We start from the raw sequence: 14,031 nt of genomic DNA on the forward strand, positions 1-14,031 counted from the left end.
TATATATATATATATATATATATATATATATATATATAATATTTATCTATCTATATATATATATATATATATGTGTGTGTATGTGTAGATATATATATATATATATATATATATATATATATATATATATATATATATATGTATATAGAAGGAAACACTTTGATTCTCCTGAGAAATCAGTCACGGAAGACAACAGACTATGATGATTAGAGGGTTCTCCCTGGTCACTCCCTGATGATGTTTCCTTCGGAGACATTCTAGAGATTCTAAAACAGATGGGTAACTGGAAACCCAAAGACCCCTACTTTTGAGGAGTCAGTGTAATTGCAGGCTTTTGGTGCTTTCCTATCTACTTCCTGGATGACACCCTCCTGCTGTTGATCTCATTAAATTGATTGCAGACCAGTCTTTAAAGGCTCCTGATTCTGTAGCATCAATTTCCCAGAGACATGACAAAATACTATCAGCTCCAGAGGACCACCAGCATTGGGCAAAGGGTTAGCAGAAGATGCTATGGTGGTGGCAGCAGCTACCAAAAAGGAACTAGCTGAAATAAGTTCCACTGTTCATCCCCCTAATCAAGAGTCCAGGGCGATGAACAGATTTAGAAAGCGGGTCTATGTTTCATTAACCTTCGCGTTAAGGTTCTTGAACTTTGTGACATATTTCATAGACTCCAGAGGGATCTGATCAAGGAGTTATCAGATTACCCTAGCAGGAGCTGTGTGTGAGGAGATCCAGGATAATGTGGCTTCCCAGCTAGCCACCCTGGAGTCTATTTCCAACTCATCCATGAGGCTCATTGCACATGCAACCGAAGGGACGACCAGGGCAGCAGGTTCAGGTGTTGCCATTAGACGTGACACTTTGATGCACTTGTGAGTTTTCAGAACCATTTAAGTCTTCCTTACTCAATACTGCTTTTGACGCTCTTCCTTATTCGGCTCCAAAGTAACTCTTGCCAGGTGAGAAAAGGACGGGAGGACCCTATCTGCAGTGGGCGTACATTTTTCCACTCCCCAGCAGTCCTACTCTAGGATCCAGAGAAGTGGCAAGATATGTGGTTCAAAAAATCCCAAGGTCCTTTTCAAGACACATTTGGTAATAGCTCCCCTCATGGCAGAGGGGGGGCACTATAATCTAAGACTCTGACTCCAAGGCACAGGTGGCCCACAAAAATCCGGGGAGCAGGGATTCCTTCTCTGGGCAACACTATCAGCACTCCTGAAAGGTAGACCCAATTGCTTTTCTCTGGAAGCAGTTGGAAGATTTTCACTACACTAAACAGCCTGGTGACAATTAACTTCAGATGCTTGAGTGCAGAGGATTATTGCCAGAGGTTACCATATCCCCTTCACTCTTTCCAAAATCAAATTGAAAATTCCTCAGTATTCCACCCAATCAGAGGACCAGGCAGCCCTAGAGATTCAAAAGTTGCTGAAAAAGTCATCCAAAAAGTCTCACCAGACCAGATAGGATCCGTATTTTACTCGAGGTTCTTTAGTGCCAAAAAAAGACAGTGGACTTGAGACCAATATTAGATCTCAGCATTCAGAACAAGTTTGCTCAGCAAGTGAAATTCTGGATGGTTTACGGTTCAGTCCATACTTCCCTCTCTGGAGGAAAATTATTGTATGTGCTCTGTAGACCTTCAGAACGAGTACTGTTGCATAAAAATGGACAGATGCTCCAGTAGGTTCCTCCAGTTTCAGCTAGAGGTAGTTATTTTCTGTTCAGAGTGCTGCCCTTTGGTCTCACCACAGCCCCCATGGTGTTCAGCAAATGTTAGGCAGCAGTAGTAGCTCACTTGAGACTGCACAGATTCCAGGTGTTTCCTTATCTTGACAACTGGCTCATCACTGCTCCCACCAGGCATCAATTGCTTCAAGCAACAGATTTCATCCTACACCTGTTTGCCCGTCTGGGCATTGCAGTGAATCACTCAAAATCTCAACTGCACTCAAGATTCAGAGGTTCATTAGTACTTGTCTGAACATCTCTTGTGTAGCTTCTCTCCCTCTTCACAGGCTGCAGAAAATAAAATCCCAAGTACAGGCTATTCTTTCCTACAACAAGATTCCTGCGCTTCTAGTCCTTCGAGCTTTGGGTTCCATGGCAGCGACCATCACCTTTATCCACTGGCAAGATTTCACATGCAGTTACTGCAGTGGCTCCTAGCATCCCCAATGGGTGATCCTGACTCATCTAGCGATGTACCCAATTCTTATCACCAGTCTTTGCAAGAAAGACCTATCTTGGTGGATGGAAGCTGAGGAAGTTCTTAGGCTGCCTCTTTGTCCCACCTCAACACAAGGCCATAGTTACCACAGATTCCTCCCAGATGGGGTGTGCTGGCTTTATTTGGGAAGAAAAGTCCAAGGCACTTGGTATCCCATAAAGGCCAACCTGCATTTCAGTGCTCTGGAACTGAGGGCAGTGCTGTTAGCTTTGGAGACCTTCCAATCTGTTCTCCCTCTAGGAATGATCGCAGTTCAATAAGACAAGATGTCAGTAGTCTGGTACATCAGCAAACAAGAAGGAAACAAATGTTACCTCCTGTGTCGGAAAGCTCTCAATGTGGCAATGGGTGATATCCGCCAACTGCTTTCTAGTAGCAACGCACATTCTGGGGAGCTCAAACATGATAGTGGACAGATTGAGCAGATGCATTCTACTGCCTCATGAGTGGTCTCTTAATCCCAGAGTCGTGAAGGAGATTTTCCTTTGCTGGGGCCAGCCTTGCTGCGATCTCTTTGCATCACCCCAAAACAAGTGCAGCAGGTATTTTTACCTAATTCTTCCTCGAGGAGTCCCCGAGAGATGCTCTCTTTCATGACTGGCCCTCAGGTCTGAACTCTCTTCTCAAAGAAAGCCAGCAGGTTGAGAAGCAAATTGGTCCTCATTGTGCCTTTCTGGCTTTGACAAGTCAGCGGCCTCATCTAGTTCACCGTCCGTGGATTCTGCATTCGGTTCCAGATCTTCTGAATCATCCACAACGACTGGTGCATCCAAATATTCAGAACCTGAAGCTTACAGGTTGGCTTCTCCAATTTCACTAGTCACCAGGTAGAAGAATTTATCTTCTCCAGTCCAAAAAAATTCTACTGGCCTCCCATAGGCCTTCCTCCAGGAAACCGTACCTAAGCAAGTGGAAAAGATTTTCTGTTTGGATATATGATAATGGTTTTAACCCTCTTTCTGAACCGGTTGAAAAAGTTTTTGAGTTTCTAACTATGATTTTTGACCGAGGAGCTTCCGCTTCCAATATTAAGGTTCAACTAGCTGCTATTTCTAATTTTCATATTGGCTTTGAAGACCATTCTTTGATTTCACATAGTTATGTAAAGTGTTTATGAAATGGGGCATTACGATTGAAATCTCCCTTTAAAAGACCCTGTAGCACCTTGGGATCTCACCTTGGTTTTGCAGTCATTAGTAATTCCTCCCTTCGAACCAACGGCTACATGTCACTTAGTTTCTTTCATGGAAAACTCTTTTTCTGATGGCCATTACTTCCGCCAGAAGAATTTCTTTGATACAAACATCGTCTTCCAAACCTCCTTACTTTTTTTTTCTTAAGGATAGGTTTTCACTAAGAACCAACTCTTCCTTTCTCCCTAAGGTGGTCTCAGAAACTAATAATCAAACCACTGACGTACCTGTTTTCTTTCCCATTTTTTCCAATAAAGGTTAATATTACTTGCATCTGCTGGATGTTCACAGACAATTACTCTTCTACCTCAGCAGAACTAAGGAATGTGAAGATCGGACTAGTTATTTGTATCTTTTTCAGGTCCATCTCTTGGACAATCAGTTTCAGGAGTTAGCTTGTCAAAATGGTTAAGAGACTGTATTACTTTCATGTCCAATAAAAAAAAAAAATCTCAAGTTACCAGCGCCAGTGAGAGCACACTCCACTAGATCAATAGCCACGTCTGTTGTTTTCCATTCCAAGGCTTCCATGGATGAAATATGCACAGCAGCAACCTGGGCTACGCCACGTACCTTTATTACTTATTACAAATTGTTTATGGTCTCCGGGGGCAGCCTTTGGCTCTATGGTTGTCAGGAATATCCCTGTAAGGCCACCCAGGACTTAAAGTAGCTGGGAACGCTCTCCCAAAGATAAATGAAGATTGACGACGACAACAGCTAAAGAAGTGTACTCAGCATAACGTTTCATCTGTGTTGTCGATATCTTCATTTATCCTTTCCACACACACCCCTTCCCTCATGGATTTTCTAGAGGATCGGATGCTTGCCCTGCTAATTTTTAACAGGTTTGATCTTGGCTATGGCCTTTTCAATTATATTTACATATTCCTTTGTCCCTTCTATATAACTGCTATCTCGATCTGAGATAATATGGAGAGGGGCATTCTGGGTAGAGTCTTAACTCGAGAGTGTTTGGCTGGTGCAAACTATATAACGGCCGAGCCCATTCCGAGGATCAGAACCCATAACCAAAGGTAAAGGATAAATGAAGATCGACAACACAGCTGGAACGTTATGCTGAAGTACATAACTTCTTTTTTGTGTTCCCCATCCCGAAGTTGAGGAACTATCCAACTGTCTGCTTTTGTTCACAGGCAGCCTCATCAGGTCAGTAAAGGAAGGAAGGCTGGCAGACGAGCTCCTCCTGCTAAGTCGTATCAGACTGGTGTGGCCCTGAAGCCTCCTTTATCTGACAAGTGTGTCTCTCTGACATTTTGCCACCCTAACCCTTGGCCAGGTTCCCTTGTATCTCTTTGGCTGTCCCTCTGTTTTCCAAACTGGCAACTCATCACCTCAGATTCTTGGGTTCTGTTCATCGTCTGTCACGATTACTTCATGGTGTGGAAATCTCTCCCTCCTTTCTCAGGGATTCCTCATCCTCTTCAAGAGCAGCTTCCTCATTTCTGAGAGTTTTGGGTTCCTGGTGGACCAGGAAACTATTCAGCCTGTCCCTTCTTCCCAAGTAGGAAAGGGGTTCTACTCGTGAACATTCCTAGTTTCTCAAAAGGTGGGTACTTTGGAAGCCTATTCTGGATCTCTCCTTGCTTAACACCTTTCTGAAGATTCTTTCCTTTTAGTTGCTTTTTCTTCAAACCCTATTGCCTTTGCTGCTGCCCCAGGCTGTTCTTGGTTCCTGACAAGTGAAGAATGCTTGCCTTCATATTCCTTGTTGTTTGGGAGAACAGACTGATGTTGAGATCCTGCGTTGTACAGAGAAAAAGCCTAAACTATGAGTGAAAAGTGGGTGCTTGGATTAGATGTTCTTTTTCCAGGAATTTACCCAAGAAAAGAAAAAAAAAAGTTTATCCTATCTCTATTTTTGTGGGCAAGGAAAACTTACTGAGATTTGCCACAAATAATTGATTTCTGCATTTTTTTGTGCCCGTTTCCCCTTTAGATAAGAAAAAAAGCATCTCCTATCTTTGACACAGACTTTCATTGAGATGAGTGGTGATGGGAGGGGGGAGGTAGTTGTGTGTCTGGGCTTCCTTCTCAAGCTAAAGATGCTGATTCTGACAAAAGTATAGCTTCAGATTTCCTTCCAAAAGACTTAGATGTTTTGATTCTTTATATAAAATGAAATATTTTTTTTTAATTTGGGAACAGAATGGTATTCCTATTCCCCAGCAAAAATTTATTATGATTTGTTACAGCTGAATTTTCCTCAAGCTGAAGCTGTACCTCCTGTTGTAGCTGCTCTGGAGAATATTTTCCAGATAGCTTTTGGTGTCCCTGACAGTCAACGTCCTGCTTGTAAGAAGTCTTGCATGTTGTACATGGTACCTCAGAGTCTCACACATTCTTGTTTTTTTTTACGCTAAAGAGGAACATGCAGTGATTTCCAATCCAAAACTGCTTCTGCTAGACATGCTGCTAATTCCATTTTTTTCTTTCACGGATGTAAAACGTTTGACAAATTTGGCAAGTTTTTTTTTGAGGATGTGAAGTAGGTATTGAAGGGGTTTAAAAATGTCTCCCTATTGAAAAAAATCCGAAAATGTAGAAGAGTAAATCCTGAATATTGTTGCCTCTGCACCCCCAAATGTGGGGATAACCCCCCATCCCCACAAACCTGTACATATATATATATATATATATATATATATATGTATATGTATATATATATATGTATATGTATATATATATATATATATATATATATATATATAAAGTCTATATCAGCATATTTAATGCTGAAAACGCTGAATGCAATTTCATCGAACTGAAATGTTCGAAATCACAAAAGAGCAAACTGACGGAACATCGATTTCTTTCCCAGGGAAAGAAATCGGTGTTCTGTGCAAAAAAAAAAAATAAATAATACTTTAAACACTGACAGAAGTAGGGGACTTTGCCCCCACAACCCCCCATCGTTGGGGGATGTGCCCCACACACCCCCTACTTTAATATACCAACTCTGAGACCGCACCACAGTGGAGGAAATGGCAAACACCTATGACAACCCACCGATTTCTTTTCCTGGGAAAGAAATCGATGTTCCGTCAGTTCGCTCTTCTGAGATCTCGAACATTTCAGTTCGATGAAATTAACTTCGGCGTTTTCAACATTTGAAATGCTGATACAAACCCTATATATGTGTGTGTGTGTGTGTGTGTGTGTGTGTGTGTGTGTGTGTGTGTGTATATATATATATATATATATATATATATATATATATATATATATATATATATATATATATACACATATACTCAGAGATCTCCATAATTCAGAGAAAAGGGAAATGGCCATCTTGGATTCAGTATATGCAAGTCAGTTTTTTCCCCATTTAGTTTCCATTTTTCAGAACTTTCTCTAGCAGGTCACAACAGTTCAAATAGTTGCCAAAAACATGCTTTTAGGAAGTTGTGTGTGTAATTGGAAAATATTTTTTGTTTGTTCCTTTAATGGCCAGGCTGCCTCTGGTTCTTGATTATTTATACAAGTTGCTGCTATTTTCTGGCCTTTCTTACTCCTCTGTCAAAGTTCATTTGTCAGTCATTTCAACTTGTCGTACCTTTCCTCAAATCAAGCAGTTTATGGAAGGAGTTTTACATCTAAATCTACATGGAAACCAGATGGTTCCTTCTTAAAATTTTAACATTGTGCTTGAAAAGCTTACTCTCTTTTCATTTGAAGCAGCTCATCTGGTGAATTGAGGTACTTAACATGGAGCACTGCTTTACTCATTGCTTTGATTTCTGTTAGGAAGCGTACGAGTTACAAGCTAGCAGTGAGTCATTCCTACCTCATTTTCTACAAGGGCAGGGTTTCTTTCGGAACTAATCATTTTATGCCTAAAGTGGTCCCTAGAGTTCACTTTGACCCAGTCTATTAATCTCCTTGTCTTCTTTCTTGACTTGAAAAACAGGGGAGGAAAATGTATTTATATTTTGGATGTCCACAGGCAGCTCATATGCTAGACTAAACTCATTCCTTCACGTAAGTTCACTAGCTTTTTGTCTCCTGTGAAGGTTATAGGAAAGATAGTGTCAAAGCTGACAGTTTCTTGATGGTTGCCACATGCTCTTTCTTTTCACCATATGTGGACAAGGTTAGAGTCTCTTTCTCTAGGACTTTGGCTTCTTTGGTTGCTCTCTAGTAAAGGGTAGACAAATGTTTTATAGGAAGCAGCTTGGTCCTCTGTACATGACAAAACATTACAAACTAGATTCTTTTCCCAGGTCCACTGCAAGCTTTCCAATATTTGTACCATTCTCCAAGGCCTCCTCTTGATTATTTCCTTCTGTCTTTTTGGTTTTTAAGCTAAGGTAATCAATCTATCCAAATACCACAGGCTACTGCGACAGTGACCCAATGTGTAACATAGTGCAGTTAGCATATTTGTGTAAGTAAATCTACCATAACAGTAGATGTTTTACTATATCACTGTTGTCATAGCTGTCCTCTCCCTCTAGCATGTCTTTTTTGGTGTTTTTATTACCAGGGTGTGGATGTATATACCATTGTGTATATATAGTTATTTTGCTGTTACATTCCTAGCATTTTTCCTTTCAGAGTTGTTGCCTCCATTTTTGGGACAAGAAAGATCTAAAGCTTTTTATGCTCTCATTATACTGACGTCTGCTTGAGCTCCTGACATTTGGAGGATGTGGAAGTTGTCCTTAAGATTTTAAAAGCTGTACAGTTAACTGGAGATGAGGCTTCAGTAGGTGAGGCTGCTGCTGCAGTAATCTATTACATCATCTACTTTTTTGGTACGTTTACTTACACAACTGTACTTTCTCTCATCTTCTGAAAATAGCCAAAAGTAATTTCCACATCTCTCCACCCAGGATGAACTTACAGGATAGGAGTTGTCTGATCCACCATAACCTTCATCTCAGTCTGGGTGATAGAAGTTTAATACGTCTTAGGTATGTTTTTTTTTTCTGTGAACACACAGCAGGTATTAAGAGGCTAAGAAACCTGCCACTTGTAAATCAAACATGATAAAATGGAAGAAGTTTTCTTCATGTTATAAAATGAACCGTTATCCTTGTAAAGTACAAACACCATTGGTTTTGCACTCTGGTTCGCTAAAATCTGGCCTTTTGTACTGTTCTATTAAGATTTACCTTTCAGCCATTCAGTGCCCCCCTCTTTCCCGTATTAGAGGTGATGCAGTTCTTGAAAGGGTTATTACATATTCGTCTGGCTAGAAAACATAAGAGTCTTCTTGGGATCTTTATGGTGTCTTAAGAAAAACTTGCACTTTTTCCTTTTTGCCAGCTCGCAATGCTGAGTTGAAGTTCATAACATGGAGAAACATTTTGCTCACTGCTCTGACCTCAGCTAGAAGAGTGTCCAAGTTGCAAGCTGTTATGTTGAAATCAGCCCTAGCTCATGTTTCAGAAAGATGGAGTAGTGCACTGCAAACACCCTCCCTTCCTCCTTCACCCATCTATTTCTGCCAGGGAGGGGATTTCAGTCTTTTCCTCTTCTCCTAGTACAAAGTTTTGTCTTCAGGGTTCTAGTTTCTCTTTTATGTGGGGGCAAGAAAGCTCTTAGTTTTGACACTTCTATGTCAGTTTTTATACTGGCATACTGTAGTGCCTCATCAGTTGTACAGATGTTTAAAAGACATCCTAAAGCTTAAGAAAATGCAGTCCTTGGCAGGATGTACTTTTTGTATAGCTTTGGATATTGCAATAGTGATCTATTCGAACAGCTACTGTTATAAGTTTACTTAGGTTCATAGGTGATTACTAAGCTAGCTGCCCTTGGCCATTTTAAGCCTAGACAGTTTGCCTTTTTGTGCTTGAATTAACCTATCCTATTTTATTTGAGATTAGTCTTACCCATCCCATGGCCGATAATTATGTATTACCCCTAATGAGAATAAGTAGGATCATACCATAGGTAATTTGAAGGGACCCATGCAAGAGATGAAGCATTTAGGAGCTGCCTCTGTCCATTAGTATTCCAGGGGTCATTCCTGGTGTAAATTTTCTGTTTCCCATCAATAGATCCAAATTGCACATGGATGTGGATGAACTTTGTTTTATGTGGATGGGGAGTCTGATCCAGAACAGTGATGTCCTATATGGAATATACTTGTCCCTCCAAACAGTTCTGGTGATGTAGCAGAAGAGGTTTAGATCTCTAGACGGAGTATTTCTGATGCTATTTTATTTGTTGATATGCAGTAAATCCATCAGTATTGTGTCAAAGAATACCTTGTATGCCAGACACAGGTCACCTCTTATCAGTCTGTAAAATACAGAGGATAGTGACAGGACTTTGAGCCAGTCCATATAAAATATGTTGTCTTTGCCTTATATCCTTTTAGTATGGTATCTTTGTGGGTATACCAGTTGCATGTGTCTAGACAGATGCATGCCAGAGGGGCGTTATATTCAATGATTGGCCTAATGAGGGCCGAGTAAAGGGGGGCAATTACATCCCTACATCTAGACAACAATCCCTTTGAATAAAACTGTGCAATGTAGAAGGACTTTTTACAACAATGGACAAATGTTGGTCAAAAGCAATGTCACTGTCCATATAAGTTCCTTAATTGCCGAGTCAGGTCTTGGGGGGCATACTGTCAGTGTTGTAGTTCCTAAGATTGATGACTTCCCATAGGATATAATAATGGATTTTCTGGGATTTGTTTTCAGTCCACGATTTTGGCACCAGTCATTTATTTTGGACAAATCTTTCTGCAGGATGGCTAAGTCATTTGGAAATTTAGTGAAACTTAGTCAACCAGAGCCCTTTGGTATTGACTTTTACTCCAGAAATGGAAGTGAAGATATCCAGGTACAGTACAAGCTGAGAAATCAGGGACTGCACAGTTTAAAGTAGAAGAGCTATGGAGAAAAACAATTGATTTAAACTCAAATTCATTTTGTTTGGTTTTGAAAGAGTGACTTTTACTCTGCCTTTTGGAAAGGGATGTGGCACAAAACCGGTCTTATTGTTATTAGGTATTGGATTCTAGTCTAAGAATTGTTTGACAAATTCAGTGCCTAACATAGCACCCATGGCATTGTCACATGTATATTTATGCACTATGAATACTTTCCACCTTAATAATCTATACCCTATAGAATAGAGAAAAAGAAGTTCAAGTCTTCTGCTATATGGCAACTGTCTGAGCCCTGCTCCCTGAGTGGTAAAGATTTATTGGATATGCTCAAGGGCAGTTAAGTGCGAGACTCCAAATACTGAAAAGGAATCACAGTTTCCAATTACTTGTAGTCTGTAACTTGAGCAAAATAACATTATTTCTGCTAGTAAAGTAACAGAAGATGTTCTAATAAGACCATAACATTTCCTAGTGGTAAGCTTGAAATGTGCCTTAACTTGAAGAAAGAGTCCGCTGGAATTCCAAAATTTGTAACCAGTTTCATACATTGATAAAATTGTCCAAAGTTTATGGGTGTCAACAATTTCTTATTCCAAAATGCATAACTATACACTTAATTCATCCCTTAGGTTAGTACCCCTTTACTCAGTCTATCCAGACATTTTTGAAGGGAATGATGATCCTCCGTATTGATAACTATACTGCCAATTTTAATATTGTTAGCAAACTTATGAGGCAGACATTCCCTAATATTGGGTATTTGGACATTAAAAGGTCAAAAAGAAAAGGACCCAATGCAGAATTCTGTGGAGTACCTTTACCTATAAACTTATGATTTGAACACTTGTTTCTATTTCCAGCTAGACAAGTTCGGAAGTTCGGTTGAAAATCCAGTTTATCACCCATCTAGCCACATAAAAATTCATATTAGCGTCTCTATGATTCCAATAAAGATGTCACGGGGGACTGAGTCAAATGCTTTCTCAAAATATAAACAGAGAATGTCAGCAGCCAGACCATGGTCAGGAGTGTGTGAAATATTTTCAGAGTAGCTTAGCGAAACAAGCTCACCCTGATAAAAATCCATGTTGGTACATATCTGAACTAAAATCAAATGTGTAGAAAGGAAAATGGCATTGGTCGTTCAAAACATTTCTCTAAAATACAGGTGAAGCTAACCGGTCTGTAATTATCAATAGACAAACTAGGTTTTTCATGTCTGAATGGAAATTATGATTCCCTTCTTTCATACTGTAGGCAGTTAGCCTTCTAATGACCTTTGAAATAAATCAATAAGGCACTGTATCAAGTTTTCATCAGGCCCAGCTGCTGAATTTGGCTAAATATTTGATAATGCCATTTTTTTTGTATCATCTGCCTGCATTATGTTGCAAATTCCTTTGGCATCTGTAAATAGGGATCTTATTAAGTTACTTGCCTGTAAACAGTTAAAGAAGCCCTCAGCAAAAATATTAGCCAGGTCCGTTGTCTCAGTAATAAGGTTCTCAACAACTTTTAAATTAATCTCAGATGCTTCATCCATCCCAAAGGAACACGGATGTTTAAACAGGACCTTATAGTTTTATTTATTATTGGTCAGTTCATTACTGAAAGATCAAATTAGCTTTAACAGTTCAATTCCAAAGGAACATTTTAATAAATATGATAAGAAATGAATTAGTATTAAGCCAGCAGATGGAATTCATGATTGTTCCTTGCCTTTTAGGTGCATAGAGGTATATAGCTGATAACAAAAAAGAAGCTGCTTCTCTGAATTTAAACATAGAAATCCTTGCAAGTTGTAAATTACAATATTTGAATATGTGATGCTTTGTGCTGTTACTGCATCTAATTCTGATCTTTTTTTCTTTTTTAAATGAAGATGTTACCTGAAAGCTGTCCTCCTCCTCCAAGGACAAATGAGAGAAGAGGAGACTTGGACATAGATTTTGAAAATGACCTTATAGAACTGGAAACCTTTGGAGAGGCATCAAGTGACAAAAAGTCAAAACGAACGTCTGCTAAAACCAACAAGCAGGCAGTTTCTCAAACATTACCTGGACAAGTGGGTTCTAATAACAGCATTAGGAGTGAGACTGCTAGGAGTGAAACTGCTGAGATCAGCTGTCAGCCTAAGACTTTATCTGCTATGTTACAGAAGGAGAAGCAACTAAACAGCACAAGTGAGGTCTCTTCTAAAGAAAGTGTTGGATCTATAGAAAAAGCAGAATTCTCCAAAGGATCTTTTGTTAGTGCCGAAATTAAACCTGTAGGAAATACAGATAAGTCTTTGACTGAGTCAGATGATGCTTCAGTGGTAAAACCTATGGAATCTGTTGAATGTGATCAAGTAGCAGGTAATAGTGCATTTGTTAAGCCCCCCCATGAGGACAGAGAAGGTGATAAAAGTGACCAGCATATGACAAATTCCAGTGATGCTAAAGCAACATCCACATTGTCTGACAGTAAGTCTGTAATTGACAAGGCACCAAGTACCTGCCACAGCGATTCTGAAGATGAGCAGTTGGTGATAGATGTGAACTGCTTTGATACAAGTAGCAGTGCAGATGTCTCTAAAAAAATTACAAGTACTGTTGAACTTCCTTTGAGCACTGATCTGACAAACACTGCTGTTTCATCATTACCAGGCCCTCAAAATCCATCAGAAACTCTACAGCTGACACTGCCTGAATCGATTCCAGAAAAAAATACAGCCAAAAGATCACGCACAAGAGTTTCCAAGGAGTTTGATCCAGTTGGCCAAATTCTGAAAATGCAAAGCCAGCTCTTAAGACGACCCCTAAAAAAGCAAACAGAGCAGCTTCATTCAGGCAGTGGACCTTCAGATCAGAGTCTGAGTTCTGTGCAAGCAGTGCAGTCATCTACCTCTGCTGCTCCTGAGCTCAGAGAGGGTGGTACCCTTGCAAATATGAATAGTGGAGTCCGAAAGTCTGCACAGTTCCCTCAATGTTCAGAGCCACAAAAAAGTAAGATTTTTGATTTATATTTTTATTAGAATTTACAAAAATGGTGCACAAAGAAGCCATAAAAGCCATGCTGTAAAAAGCAGCCATTCACTGGAAACTTATTGGAACCTTCAGTTTTGTACTGCTATGCATTCAATCCTTCTAAGCCTTAGTAATGTCCGGGAACCATCTTTTATTTGCAGATTACTTGTACCTCAGTAATTGTGCACAGAATCTCCACTGCTAGCAATGGGACACTGGGAATCCCTATTCTTTAGTTCATGCTGAGGAGAGACATTTTTAAGGAACTAGCCATTTCTGCTTCAGATGGTATGAACAAGTTAGGAGAAATCCTGTTTTTTTTTTCCCCTGCTAAATGCATTAAGTGAACAGTGGTGCAGTGGTGATGCAGTTTTTGGAGCACGTTGCTAATGCTACATTAAGTGAACAGTGGCTGAGCAGTTTTGGAGCATGCTGCTTAAATTTAATGCAGTAACCCATTCAAGCCTAAAATGCCATTTTTGTATATTTCTACTTTGTATCCATAGCTCCTATGGTGTCCAGGCATTCTTTGGGTCTAACTTTGCAGTGTTAGAAAGTGCAAGGCATTATTAACAAAATTACACTATGATTGTGAATCTAGGATGTGCTACAGTAGAGAAATGATCATTATTTGTCACTTATTTATATTTTCATATTTATGTTTATATTTTCATAACTGAGAGCAGTACATATTATTGATGAGTATGCTGTGAC

At 39.8% G+C, this 14,031-nt stretch overlaps 1 protein-coding gene across 1 annotated transcript in view; it reads left to right on the forward strand.

The window, feature by feature from the left end:
• Nucleotides 1-14,031, forward strand: part of ICE2 (interactor of little elongation complex ELL subunit 2) — a gene marked incomplete in the record, with an annotated part of 1,939,141 nt that overhangs the window by 722,510 nt on the left and 1,202,600 nt on the right. The window contains 1 exon segment of the mRNA XM_044077213.1: nt 12,192-13,296. Within this exon segment, the coding sequence (XP_043933148.1) occupies nt 12,192-13,296 (1,105 nt within the window).

Source organism: Protopterus annectens, chromosome 7.part0 (genome assembly GCF_019279795.1).
Source record: "Protopterus annectens isolate FY-2018-M chromosome 7.part0, PAN1.0, whole genome shotgun sequence".
NCBI lineage: Eukaryota > Metazoa > Chordata > Ceratodontiformes > Protopteridae > Protopterus > Protopterus annectens.